Source organism: Cricetulus griseus, chromosome 7, assembly GCF_003668045.3.
Source record: "Cricetulus griseus strain 17A/GY chromosome 7, alternate assembly CriGri-PICRH-1.0, whole genome shotgun sequence".
NCBI classification, from domain to species: Eukaryota; Metazoa; Chordata; class Mammalia; order Rodentia; family Cricetidae; genus Cricetulus; species Cricetulus griseus.
In genome coordinates this window covers 108,633,518-108,648,266 of record NC_048600.1, presented here as the reverse complement: position 1 = coordinate 108,648,266, position 14,749 = coordinate 108,633,518, and the positions used below count along the sequence as shown (strand labels likewise).

Here is a 14,749-nt window from a genome sequence, read left to right as displayed (position 1 = left end):
CCTCTAATTAGAAAATAATGAAAACAGCAAAACATAAAATATAAGCAGAAATTAAAATAAACTTGTGCCACTGATACATGGGAAACAGGTCAAAGGAATAGGACTTACATGGAAAATGGTCTAGCTGTGAAAAGTGCTAAGAACTGGGATGAATTGCAGACATTTTAAAAACCCACACATCCAATACACACCCCCACGCAACTGTCTTGCAGTGTTGAATGCTACTAAGTCCACAGAGAGCCTTGGAACAGGAACGAGTCTCACTAGGCACAAGACCAAGTACGAGAAGCAACACTCAGCACCTGTGGCCAACTGGGAAGTGTGAGCGGAACAGATGGCACACCTGGTTCTATGGCGAGAAACCACGGCATCAGCAGAACCCAGCAGACGTTTCTCCGTTCAACATCTCCTCGTTTCCAACGTGTCATCTCACTTCCCTTCTAAGTCAGTAAGGCAAATCTAAACTTAACCACAGGATTTCTCCTGAGAGAATTTCATATGGGGAAGTGAGGAGAGACTGCTGGAACTCAGCCTTAGACCTAACCACAGGATAAGAGTAACCAAGTGAGGGCAGGCCAAACAGTTTCTAAATCACAGATTAAATCCAGGGGTCAGAGCACTGGAACAGTATGGAGAAAGAGGAAGCAGCACACTACAAAAGGATGAACCCACTTGAAAATGCTGCAATGCAGGTCACAGCACTGCCTAAAATGCCAGAGGGAATAGTTAGAGAAGATTCTCTTCAGAGAGAAGCTTGAAGACTGGCTTTCATTTCCAACAAAATTAGAATTTTTCACTGTCTTACAGTTTTTTTCTTGAGATACAAGTCTTCAGCACTCGGGAGGCTAAACAGGATGACAGGGGTTAGCTTGAGGCCAGCTTGGACCACAAAGATACCTGCTTTTAAAAAACCAAAAGGGAAAAAAAGACCACCCATAAATCCCTAGGATAGGCAACAGGGAAAGACTGAAACTGATGCTGTTGATACCTCAAACAAAGCCATATAGTTAATTCTTATTGTTCTACTCAGGCAAGTGAGTGTAACCTGCAACTAGCAGGACTTACATGAAATTCACATTTCAAGTTCATTAAACATAAAAGTGCCACATTTCACATATTTATACAGATACTGATACTCTACCATTTCTTTCAGATACTCTGCAATTAAAATGGAGCAGGAATGGCTATTATGCAAACTAATTTTACCTTTTCAGTGTACAAAGTTTTCTAATCATTAGCAATTATTTGTTGTAATCCACAAGCCTGCTACTGCTGGCCATGCTTCTTTCACGAAAGGGCAAGAGTCCTAAGGGATAGTTCTTGGACTACACAGGTATGCTATGCTTTTGGAAGCGTCATTAACTCACAATGCAAACCTATTTGATGAGCTAGCTGGCATTGGGACGCCTGCCTGCACTCTGCCTCATCAAGTACTGCTTCGCTTTTCCGGAAGCAGTTCCCTGACTATGAGAAATACAGGGACAGGAATACTACAGTTTACTGGGCAGAAATTTTATTTATTTATCCCAAGTTTCATACATTTCTAAATATATGGAAAATGGCATGAAATGATTCCTTACAATATACAGTAACCATTTTAATAAGCCCCTTTCAATTGGATCCTGGGTCAAGGAATTTTTCTAAGCTTTTCCAAAGGCTCTTAGGCCTCTGGTGAGAGACAATGGCCCTTCAACCTGTGACAGGTGACTCTCCCCCTCTAAGCTACAAGTTTTCACAGCTTTCACCCTAGAAAAAGTGGCCCCTCACTTTCCTATTTCATAATGATCTCTGCAAGATAAACCATGAACACTTAACTCCTGCAAGGAGCCACCTAGACCAAAGCGCAGACAAACACTAGCCACCTAAGAAGGAGCTGGGGAGTTTAAGGCCCCCCCACCCCATACACATACATTTAGTTGCAGATGCTGGCCACTGCTTAGCTTGAAGTGTCAGCCCTTCTAAATACTATTTGAATCTCCCCACCCCCCAAAAAAGTGAGGATCTTGACTCAAGTAACTCAAAACTGACAGATACAATCTTTGTTCTTATGAACAGTAACAAGTGGAGAGCCCAGGTGCCCAACAACCTTGAAATCATAAGGCAGTTCAATCAGTCACATAAATAACATTTGTACAGAACCACTCCCCTTGGGGATTTTTCTCATTCCACATCCTTGACACAATACAATTAAGTCTACCAATACACATCAGGTCAGGGAATTGCCAGTCTCAAAGCAGGGCAAAAGGACTCACCTCGCAGAAGAGGGTGAGCTTGTCATCAGGGAGAAGCCCATTGGCCTCGTCCAAGAGAAAATCTCTACGAATGAATTTTTTGAATCCCCAGTCTTTGCCTTGCACAAACCTATAAGCTCGCTGACTCTCTGGAATGACAAAGAAAGTCTTATTTAGAGCAGCTCAAATCTACAACTTAGCAGTGCATAAAGTTACTGGATGTGAAAGCAGAGAAACATTTACCCATAGCTTTGGTTTCTTCTCCCTTGGCATTCAGGATGGAGAACTTGAACTTTGCCCGAACTTCACTCTTTGGACAGCTGACCAATAACAGGTAAAGTGACAGGTAATCTTTGCTTTCTTCATCTAGCCCTTTTGGATTTACTCGCAAACACCTGCCCAACACAGAAGCAAATGTGGATCAAAAGCCTTATGGCTCCTGAAGTCTAGCAAGGAACATCAGAATCCAGAAGAGAAGTGTTTCTGTTGCTGTTGTTGTTAGGTTTTGTTTTTTATAGTCTAAGTCCCTTACCAGGAGACTGATTCAATAGAAACTGGAAAACAACTTTTCTACACCAATTTGGATCAGCTTTTTAAAAATAGACAAAAATAAAAGGGCATCCACATCCCTTACATCTCTGCCATTTCTTTTAAAATTGTCAAATCATTTACCTATTTTACTTAAAACATTAAAAAAATTTTCAGACTAGTCTCTTTTTCATTCTTCAATCTCAGAAAAGATAGTCCTTAGTTTCTCATGAAGAAATAATCTTTTAGAAAGTAATAGAGACTTTTAGTAACACTGTGGAAGAAAACTGTATTCTGAAGATGTATCCACAATAGTACATACTCTTTTTTTGTTTGTTTGCTTTTCTAAACAGGGTTTCTCTGTGTTCACAGCCCTGGCTGTCCTGGAACTCACTATGTATACCAGACTGGCTTTGAACTCACAGAGATTGGCCTACTTCTGACTCCCCGAGTACTGGGATTAAAGGCATGTGTCACCACGCCTGGCCGATGCATACTCTTTTATAGATATTTTATCGTGTGTGTGTGTGTGTGTGTGTGTGTGTGTGTGTGTGATGACTGTAGTGGTCAAAGGCATGGGACCCCTCTAGAGCTGGAGTCTGGTGGTTGTGAGCCATTCAGTGTGTGTGCCAGGAACCAAACTCAGGTCCTCTGCAAGAGAAGCAAGTACTCTTACCTTCTGAGCCTCCAGCAATTGTATTTTAAGATTTAAAATAACAGAGGCATTGTGGAAGAAGGAGAGATAAAAGTAAAATTCTTATTTGACAGGGTAATGTTCTTAGCTTGGCTTCTAAATAAGAGTCTGAGATGGCAATCTGTTAAGGATGATTCAAAACAGAATTTAGACAGAACTTAATAGGTTCAACTGAGTTAAGCTGTAAATGTCATTAGCTGGAATGCATGTAGTTCAGACACTGCTCTACCACATAGAATACATAAGCCACATGTATCTTCAGGCCTTGCCAGGGTTATGTCACCTTTCTCAAACAGGTGGCAGTACAATTCAGTGTCTCTCTAGGGAGTACAGATGCCGAATATACAATATGCTTAAGAGGTTTAAATATAATGCCTAGAATAAACATCAGCAAAAATTACATTAATAAACTCTTCAATGGGTTATCAGAAATCCAAGTGGTAGTTCAGAAACATAAATATTTTGATCTTTGCTGAGGACATATGGTTTTATCCTTAACTACCTTCTCTTATCCCTGACAATGACAGTTGGTTTCAATTACACTCATCCTCACTCCCAGTCACCTTGCAACAGGTACTAGTTCAGGGACGGTAGATTTAATCCATTCAGTGCATGGATGACATACTCTTCACTATACAATAAATTCAGAGAAAGCACAAAGACTTGTTGGCATGAGGCAGATATACCCATTGTTACTTCAAGCATAGGGAAGCATGGAACATGAGCACATGAAATGAGATCTGCAAGTAGCAATGTGCCTCCTGGATGAAACTTATCTCCACCCTGTCAGTAACAAAGCCAGATAAATTTCCGTTATTGCTTAAAAGTAAGCTATTATTGTTAGAGACAGGACTTCATGTGGTGTGGGCTGACCTCATACTCCCTATATAGTAAGGACAACCTGGAACTATTGACTTGCTCTCCTTTGAGAAAGTCTCACTATGTAACCCTGGCTAGCCTGGAACTTGCTATGTAGACCAGGTTGACACTGAATTCATAGACCCACCTGCCTCTGCCTCCTGAGTGTGGGGATGAAAAGTGGATGTCAGCAGACCCAGCTTAACCTTGAACTCTTTTTTTTTTTTTTTTTTTTTTTTTTTTTTTGAGACAGGGTTTCTCTGTGTGGCTTTGGCTATCCCTGAACTTGCTCTGTAGACCAAACTAGCCTTGAACTCACAGAGATCTGCCTGACGCCTCTGCCTCCTGAGTGCTGGGATTAAAGGTGTAGGCCACCACCACTACCACCCGGCCTAACCTTGAACCTCTACCTCTGAGCTGTGGGATTTCAGGTATCTACCACCAAGCCCAGTTTATGAGTTCTGGGGATGGGATCTAAGTCTTTGTGTATATGCAGGCAATTTAAAAGTCAAGATTTTATGTTAAAAAACTTAACATTTGTCGTTGCATGTGATGGCACACGATTTTAATCTTAGCACCCAAGAAGCAGAGGCAGGTGGATCTTTGTGAGTTCAAGGCCAGTTTGGTCTACATGCTAAGTTTCAGGCCAGTCAACACTACTTAATGAGACCACATCTCCAAACAAACAAAAAGAAACCCACAAAAATTAGGCTTGTTGCTTTTCTTGAAAAAAAAAAAAAAAAAACAGAAAATTTGGTGATAGTAGGCCCTTCTCCACACATTGCTCTAGTTAGCTGAGCTGGGTAGCTACCAGCCTTCATATACTTACTGCAGTACCAAGAACTAACCCTAGAACTTCACACATGCTAGGTGAACACTTTTCTGCTGAGCTACATCCCCAGCCTTTTAAAAAAATTTAAATTACACTTATTAATTTCTTGTGTGTATGTGTGTATGTATGTATGTGTGTGTGTGTCTGTGGGAGGACCATGAGTGCCATGGTTCTGGTGTGGAGGTCAGAGGACAACTTGCAGAAATCAGTTCTTTTCCTTCCACTATAGTAACACTGGTCCTCTCTTTTCTTTCTTTCTTTCTTTTTCAAGTCATGGTTTCTTTATGTGGCCCTGGCTGTCCTGGAGCTCAAGTGCTGGTAATAAAGGAGTGAGCAATCACTGCCCAGCCTATTTATTCATTTATTTTACCCTATACAACTTGAGTTTGCTAAATTGTAATGAAGTCTTTAAAATATTTCTACCACTTATTAGTGAGTACCTACTGTTTCTGACACTATTGTAGGCAAAGGTGATAAGAAAAGTAAAGTCCCTGCCTTTAAGAACTTACATTCTGCCTATATCCTATGCAAACCAAGCAAAATAAGCAACTTTGGAACAAGTTTACAACTAGAAGTGTTCTTCCTTACCATTTCAGTTTATCATTGGCTCCTGATGAAAAAGTTGAACTTTTTATGACTTCACCCATTTCCTCCCGGCAAAAACTAAAGTTATTGATGGTCCACATGTAGGAGAATTTCACTACCTTGATCTGTTGACAGAAAATTAGGAAGGAATTAAATAAGAGGTGGGGAACCTGGAAAAAACAGGCTAACGGTCAAACACTCTCCCTTATCCCCACAGGTAGACAGCAGTTCATTAAGTCCCTCGATTACATTAGAGAAATCTCAGTGACCTACTGCTTTTATGTTTTCGACTTCTAAAAAAACTGGCTGGAAGTGAGAAAAACACACACAGTCAAGGAAAGGATAGCAACAATAACAACAAACATGGGCAGGTTAGGAAAAGTCTGAAACTCTGTGGTTCTAGCAGAGTCTGTAACTGAGATGCTGTTGGCATTCCTGGGGCTGTGAATCTAACACTGTTCTGAGCTTTAGAATACACTCCTATCAAGAAAGGTGTAAAAAAAAGAAAAATCTAGACAAAATCTCTGTGAGTTCAAGTCCAGCCTGGTCTACAAATTGAGTTCAAGGATAGCCGGAGCTGTTCACAGAGAAACCCTGTCTCAAAACAAAAACAAAAATCTAGCCAAAGATTCCCCCTTCAATCACTATAGAAAAGCACTATCCTTGGGGATCCTGAATCTACGTAAGAAAAACAAGAAATGCAAGGCTAACAAGGACCTCATCTTGTGCAATTTTTGCAATTATGCCCCCACAAACTCAGAGTTGAAAAGTGATTGTGTTGCTCTGCCTACTAGTGAAAACATGAACTTACCTGTGTATAGCACCAGCTCTCAGCCACGGGACCACTCGACATTTCTGCCGGAGGTGGAGGACTTGGAACCCTTGACATCGCCAGTTTGAAGGTTAAGCTGGGTTTCCAAAGTCAGGGGGGCAAAGATTTCTGGTTTTTCTTTACCCTGGTAAGAACCAAGAATTAAGACTTATTAGAGTTTTTTTTTTTTTTTTATTTCTTTTTCTTCTTTTTTTTGGTTTTCAAGACAGGGTTTCTCTGTGGCTTTGGAGGCTGTCCTGGGACTAGCTCTTGTAGACCAGGCTGGTCTCGAACTCACAGAGATCTGCCTGTCTCTGCCTCCCGAGTACTGGGACTAAAGGCGTGCACCACCACTGCCCGGCTTTTTTATTATTTTTAATGTTAATCACATTTTTGTTTTTTCTGAGACAGGGTTTCTCTATGTAGTTTTGGAGGCTGTCTTAGAACTCACTCAGTAGAGCAGGCTGGCCTTGAACTCACAGAGATCTGCCTGCCTCTGCCTTCGAAGTGCTGGGATTAAAGGTGTGCTCCACCACTGCCCGGCTAATCTCAATTTTTTTATTCTTCTCTCATACATTACATCCTAGGCAAAATTACATTATTGTCCAGGCATGGAAGCTTAATTTTTTTAATCTCAGCACTCAGGAGGCAGAGGCAGGTGGATCTCTGAATTAGAGACCTATACAGCAAGTTTCAGGCCAGCCAGGACTACACGAGATCCTGTCTCAAATAAATGAACTGAATGAAGGAATAAATAAATAAATAAAAATTCAATTTCTCTTCTGCATAATATTCAACATTATCTTTAAAAACTGCTGGGCAGGGTGTCACATACAACTTTCTTTCTAGCATTCTAGAAACAGGCTGGTAGCTCTCTTGAATTTTAGGCCAACCTAGTCTACAAAGCCAGTATCAAGCCAACATGAGTTGCATAGTGAAAGAACAGAAAAAGAGAATGTAATCAAAGGGTATATTAAAGCACATTTCTGAAAAGGTTGCTTGACAAAAAGTCAACATGGCTAACACTACATACTTCCTTGCCACCTTCCCTTAGAACTGCTGCCGTGGAAAATGACCTTGGTACCCCTACCCTCCAATTTTCCTGATTGCCTGTGCTTCACTGCAAACTTAAGAGCAGCCTTCTGTTCAACTCCTCTGCCAGCTGTTCTCTTAAAGGGCAACATTTTTACACCTCCCTTAGATGTGTTCCTTTCTCTACAACATCACATCAAATTTTCACCTGACTTTCTAGATTTTTCTTGCTTTCTCTGCTAATCACTCTTCAACCTCAACCCCAATCCCCGCCCCCCCTCACCTCTTCTCTTGACAGGGTCTCTCTATTATGTAGAACTTTGTAAATCAAACTACCTGGATCTGCCCTCTGCCTCCCAGGTACTGGTATTAAAGGTGTGTGCCACCACGTCTGGCCTTCCTCGATTTCTTTTATTGGATTTTTCTCTTTTACTGTTATTCCCCATGGTTTAATTTTCAACCATTTTCTCAATTTACATTCTTATGGCAACCAATCATTTCAACAGTATCAAATTTCTATCAGTACACAAACATTCTCAAATCTCTTTAACATATACCTCTTTTATAGCCCCAGGCCTTTTTCAAATACCTCTATACATCTTGATGGGATGTACACTAATAAATTAAATCAACTCAAATTATTTTTAAAAATTTAGGTCATGGACCAGTATGATCAGCAGATAAAGGTGCTTGCTACCAAGCCTGTTGACGTGAGTTTAAGCTCTGGAATCCACGAGGTAGAAGGGAATAACTAAGTCCTACAAATTGTCCTTTTATGCCATGGCACATGCATGATATCCCAACAAAATAAACAACATAAATATAATAAAATTGTTAAGAATGTAAGGCCTGTATCTTAGCACTTGAAATTCAGAAGCAGCAAATCTCTGTGAGTATAAGACTAGCTTGGTCTACATAAGAGTTCTAGGCCAGTCAGAACTGAGATCCTGTCTCTCAAAAACCAAAACAGAACAGAACAAAACAACAATCAAAAGTAAGTCAAAGGATGCAAAGTTGCAGATACAGGGTAGACATAGAAACTCTTTCCTACTGTTGGTGACACCCTAAAACAAGGTGTATACCATCTGAATAGGAATTTGGTCATATCTAGCAAAGTTGAAGTACACAAACCACAGAACTTAGCATTCCCACTTGAACAGAGTGCACTGTTTGGAAGGCACAGAGTCACCTCTTAAGAAGAATGCTGATCCTACCCCTAAGCAACTACTCCTGGCACCACAGTGAGAACCACTGCCCTAGAGAAAGTCTGCACTTATGCACAAGACATGGACTAGAGTGTCAATGTGACACTCTAACAGTGAAAAGCTAGAAACAAATTAAAAGCCTTTTAGTAAGGAACAGATAAGTAAACTGGGTTATTTCCATGTAATGGAAAATAAGTTTTAGGGTTTAAAATAATAAGTAGATCTGTAACTGCACGGTTCTCAAACACTGTGGAATGTAAAAAACAAGTTTTTGAAAAATAAGTGCAGTTGTTATTTCTACAAATATAAGTACTGGTACAGATAAAAGTACACTGTTGAAACAAAAACGAGAATGATAAAAACATGGTAAGGTCGGGTGTTGATGGCCCACGCCTTTAATTCCAGCACTCGGGAGGCAGAGGCAGGTGGATCTCTGTGAGTTCGAGACCAGCCTGGTCTACAAGAGCTAGTTCCAGGATAGGCTCCAAAGCCACAGAGAAGCCCTGACTCGAAAAACCAAAAAAAAAAAAGAAAGAAGAAAAAGATTCAGCTAGGCTAGATGTCCAGTATCCCTAAGCTCCAGGGATCTTTCTGGATCTCTGCCTTCCCAGTGCTGGGATTACAGACATGTACCACCATGCATGGATTTTCATGGGTGCTGGGGATCAGAACTCAGGCCTTCATGTTTACGGCATGTTTATCACCTGAGACGTCTCCCAAGTATTTTTTCAGTCTGCCTCAAATTCTAGGTAGAGGATGGTACAAATGAATAACAGCAAAATCATTCAGTAGTAACTCAAGTCACAAACATTTGCTTAAGTAGCATTGGCAGGATCAATAATATATATCTGTACTTATCCAGAATAAAAATATTTGTGAGCGTAATTAAATGTTCCATTGGTCATAACACTGCCCTAGAACATTTATCACTAAAGTACCATCACAGATGAAGTTAGCCATCTTACACATGGCATGCTGTTTCAAACCAGTGCATTCACCGGCTTGTACAAATCATAACACCCAGTCTCACAGGCTTGTTTGTCTAGTAACAAAGTTAATATACCTTAGGCAGTTTTACAAAGCCCAGTTATCACTGCTGCCTAGAATGAAGTTGCAGATTTCCTACTTCTAGGCAGCACAGCAATAAAGATGTGAATTTTACATGTGAGTTAAGAGCTTAAACCCTGGCTTGTGAGGCATGTGTTGGAGGCTTCACTCCACAATGAGTCATCACAAAATACTGATCTGAGCCTATTTTGAAGTTTTTTTTAACCTTCAAATTCATCTAACAATGAAAAATTTACAGGGCTAGGGATGTAGCTGAGTGGTAGAGTTCTTGCTTAGCCCCATGTTCAACACCCATTACTTCAACAACTACAAATTTTAAAAGTCTAGCAAAAAGACATGCATTTTTTTCTAATGACATTCTGTTAATTCCTTAAGTTTCTTTCCACTGAGTACTACTTCATTATGACCAGGAATAAAAAAAAAAAAATACTATTTTATTGGGATTGGGCAAGTGTGTGTTTGAATGGCTACTTTAATCTAGCAGTATGATGTTTTTATTTGTTTATTACAACAAAGTGATTTTATTTAAATAATTAAAAATGTTTTAAAAAAGAAATGCTATTTTGGTCTTGGCCATTTTTCTCCCTTTTTCCCCTTTTTCTTTTGACTTGTTTTATAACCAAGTCTTTCTTTGATCTAATCTTTCTTTCTTTCTTTCTTTCTTTCTTTCTTTCTTTCTTTCTTTCTTTCTTTCTTTCTTTCTTTCAATGCCCAACCCAGCACCTAGGAGAACTGGAGACTCAATCTCAGCTCTGAGAAGCTCTAACCAGACAACCTGCTGGGAGGGAAATTGACTGGGATGGCAGAAGTCTAATTAATTTCACTCATAGTGGGCACCATGGGCAAAGTGTTCATCAGTAAAGTAACCTGGTGCTCTATGAACTCTTCAGCACTTCATGCCAAGTGCTTCAGAAGCTCAGCAAAAACAATCTTGGGAAAGAAGAGATCTATCTGAGGGTCATCGTTTGAGAATGTTTGAAAGAGACCACTAGAGCCAAAATATATTGTTCAAGACTTCAAACAAGTTAGGACTTGACCATCCAAGTTCTCTAAGGAGAAAATTACTTCCCCAAGCTTACCAAACTCTAGTGCACTGACAACTCTAGGTTGAGAATGCCTTTATGTACCACCATTATTTTCCTGATGACTCTGTAAAACTGACTTGTAAGAAAAGACCTTCCTGGATTACACAGAAAAAACAAAAACAAAAACAAACGCATTTCAGTATATTCTTCTCAACTCTAATCCTGGAAGCAGTGTTAGTAGCTACTGGCCTTCTCTGATGGGATGCTGCCTAGCAGCACTGTAAGACCCAGAAATTACTAACCGTCTTTTGACAGGGATTTAAGTCAATAACTATCATACAACTTCTAACTAGAAGGTTAAACTGTGGAAGGTATGATGTAGGTAAAAGGTATTTCGTAAAAATAATCTTTGAACTGAGTCTATACAGTTCACTTCTCAGCTGAACCACCTCTTCCTGCCTTCTTATACACTTGCAAACATCCAGTTGCCTGCAGCAGGTTTTAAAGTTAGTTAAACATAATTTGTGTCTGTTCTTTGTATCCATTCCTGTATCATCTAACACAGTGCCTAGAAACAAAGGTGTTATTCACTCAGTAAAAATACTTTTCTGTTGTGGCTGGGCATTGGTGGCCCACGCCTTTAATCCCAGCACTCAAGAGGCAGAGGCATGCGGATCCTCTGTGAGTTTGGAGGCCAGCCTGGTCTCCAGAGCAAGTGCCAGGATAAAAAACTTTTCTGTTGTGTTGTTCCTTTTTTGACAGATTTCTAAAACAGGCTTTCAAACAACGCTGAGTACATCAGATGTGCAATGCAATGACAATCAGTAATTAGTTCTTTTGGATAAATGACAAACATGGGTCCAAATTCTTAGCCTAACTCCTATCCTATAACATTAAATCCCAGATCTAGTAAACACTGGATTTTGGCCAGTATGAAGCGTATCTTCCTTTTATAAAGCAATTTAAAACTGAAAAAGAAATTGACTGTAATTTGTTCATTTTGGAAACACATATTAAGTGGGCTAATTAATTTGGGTTAGCCAATAATTAATTGGCTTCTTATATAATCAGAATTATTTCAATGTATAGATAGATTCTATTAAACAGAAAAGACAATTGTTTACGTATGGTATGCACTGAGCTAAGCCACAATTCACTAGGAAAGTACAAAACAGACAGCTTGTACAGCTATTTTGTTTAATATTTCATGAACATTCCTTCATCATTAATCTAATCTACTCATCCAGAGAATTAAAAAAATAAATCAATGCACACAGACATATATCTCATACATGCTGCACACATGCTGAGTTTACTTTATATCCACCAGCTTTAAAATGATAGGAATAAGATCATGAAGATACTAAGTTGAACCATGAAACTTGTTTAGTATGTCAAAATAGGTGCTTATTGGCAATTCCATGTGATACCCAGCACAAATGAGCTAGGAATGTAGCATGAGCTAGGAACAGAGCTTACTATAAGAGAACAGTTAAGAACATTAAAAAGGCCAGGTGGTGGTGGCACACACCTTTAATTCCAGCACTCAGGAGGCAGAGGCAGAGGCAGGTAGATCTCTGTAAGTTCCAGGCCAGCCTGGTCTACAGAGCTAGTTCCAGGACAGCTAGGGCTGTTAGACAGAGAAACCCTGTTTCGAAAATCCAAGAAAAACAAAAACAAAAACAAAACCCCAAAACTTTAAAAAGCCTTTTTCAACCTTTAAGGACTTGTTCAGTTTCTAAAGAAAACTCACAATGTCATACCTATTTTAAACATGAGAGACATTAACATTTTCCAAAATATAAGATGCCAAAAAAAACTCCACTGTTGATTAAAAAAAAAAAAAAAAGCCCCGCACATATAAAAGATTTGGGTATATTCATTTTCAAAAGGCTAATGTGACCTAAAAGAGTTTCAGTTTCTTCTGTTAGTGTGTTCAAGCATATTCAGCCCAGGAGGTAATAATTTTTCATTACCTTAGGGACAGCTATTACAGGTCATATTGACATCTTTAGTTGCAATATTTGAATGAGATTTTAGTATTTGTTATAAGTAAATGCTTTGTAGTCTGATCTAATCTAATGAAATATTACATGAACTGAGACATTTCTTAAAATGAAAATGAGAGCACTGAAGAGAGGTCTCAATTAGAAAACGAAAGGTTGGGGTTTCCTGTCCGTCTATCCAGTTCATGTTCTGTACAGTCTTATAGGACTACTGCTTTTTTGTTTGTTTTCATCTTAAAAAATCCTATGTACCAGGGCTGGAGAGATGGCCCAGAGGTTAAGAGCACTGACTGCTCTTCCAGAGGTCCTGAATTCAATTCCCAGCAACCACATGGTGGCTCACAACCATCCGTTATGAGTACTGCTGCCCTCTTCTCGTGTGCAGATATACATGGAAGCAGAATGTTGTATACATAATAAATAAATAAAATCTTTCCAAAAAAATCCTATGTACTGGGCTGGAGAGATGGCTCAGAGGTTAAGAGCACTGACTGTTCTTCCAGAGGTCCTGAGTTCAATTCCCGGCAACCACATGGTGGCTCACAACCATCCATTATGAGATCTTGTGCCCTCTGCTGGCATGTAGGCAGAAGACTGTATACAAAATAAATAAAATCTTAAAAAAAAAAAAATCCTATGTACCTACACAAGGACTTTGTAATATTAAATGGATCTAGAAATAAAAATGAAGCAACAACTTCCGGTGCGGCCATGGTGACCAATGCAACCACAAATCCGTTTCAGTTCCTGCTGCTAGAGCTTGAGGACAAGTGTACAGGATCAACAATTCCTACTGTGATGAAGAGTGATAAATTGTTGGTACACTTCTAGGATTTGATGACTGTCAACATGGTGCTGGAAAATGTCAGAGTTTGAAATTACACCAGAAGGAGGATTAGACTTTACTGATGGAAATAATGTAACAATGCTGGTTCTTGGAGTAGAAGGGCCTGAAGTATAAATTGATTTCCTTGACTTATGCTAGATTCTGGCACTTTTTTTTTCCATTTCTCGTTTGGTTTTCTTGTTTGTTTGTTTGTTTTTTGTTTTGGTTTTTCGAGACAAGTTTTCTCTGTGTAGTTTTGGAGCCTATCCTGACACTCGCTCTGGAGACCAGGCTGGCCTCGAACTCACAGAGATCCACCTGCCTCTGCCTCCCAAGTGCTGGAATTAATGGCGAGTGCCAACACTGCCCAGCTAGATTCTGGCTTTAAAACAAGCCTGAGGATCCGAGTTCAGATCTCCAACCCTCATAAAAAGCTGAGGTTGGCAGCACACATGCATAGTCCCAATGCGGGGAAGGAAGAGACAGTGGGTCCCTAAGCATACTGGATAGATAGCTGGTAGTTGCCATGTTGGTGAGCTCCGGGTTCAGTAAAAGATCCTATCTCAAATAAATAAATAAATAAATAAATAAATAAATAAATAAGGTGGAGGACAACACAGAAAAAAACCTGAGGCCTACACACACACACACACACACACACACACACACACACACACACACACACCACACCTTTAATAACAAATTATTTATTTATTTATTTATTTATTTATTTATTTATTTATTTTGTTTTTTCGAGACAGGGTTTCTCTGTGGCTTTAGAGGCCGTCCTGGAACTGGCTCTTGTAGACCAGGCTGGTCTCCAACTCACATAGATCTGCCTGCCTCTGCCTCCCAAGTGCTGGGATTTAAGGCGTGTGCCACCACCGCCCGGCTAATAATAAATTTTTAATTCAAGTGAGACAAGACAAAAATTCTTGGGTGGTTTATGTTGTTCTAAGTAAAATCAGCCTTCTTGTCCTGACCTGACCACCATGGCCTCTCTGCCTCACAATAATGCCTACATTTCTTTTAGACCAATATGCTTTAT

The 14,749-nt window shown here is 39.7% G+C and overlaps 1 protein-coding gene and 1 pseudogene across 2 annotated transcripts in view; one reads left to right on the top strand and one right to left on the bottom strand.

Moving 5' to 3' along the window:
• Positions 1–14,749, bottom strand: part of Spop (speckle type BTB/POZ protein) — an 80,298-nt gene that overhangs the window by 16,360 nt on the left and 49,189 nt on the right. For both annotated transcript variants that reach the window (XM_027424273.2, XM_027424272.2), the window contains 4 exons: positions 6,540–6,684; positions 5,732–5,853; positions 2,475–2,626; positions 2,253–2,380 (listed from right to left, as the gene is read on the bottom strand). In XM_027424273.2, the coding sequence (XP_027280074.1) occupies positions 2,253–2,380; positions 2,475–2,626; positions 5,732–5,853; positions 6,540–6,617 (480 nt within the window). In that variant the 5' untranslated portion in view covers positions 6,618–6,684. The remainder of the gene's footprint in view (positions 1–2,252; positions 2,381–2,474; positions 2,627–5,731; positions 5,854–6,539; positions 6,685–14,749) is intronic.
• On the top strand, positions 13,587–13,836 carry LOC100756645 (annotated as a pseudogene).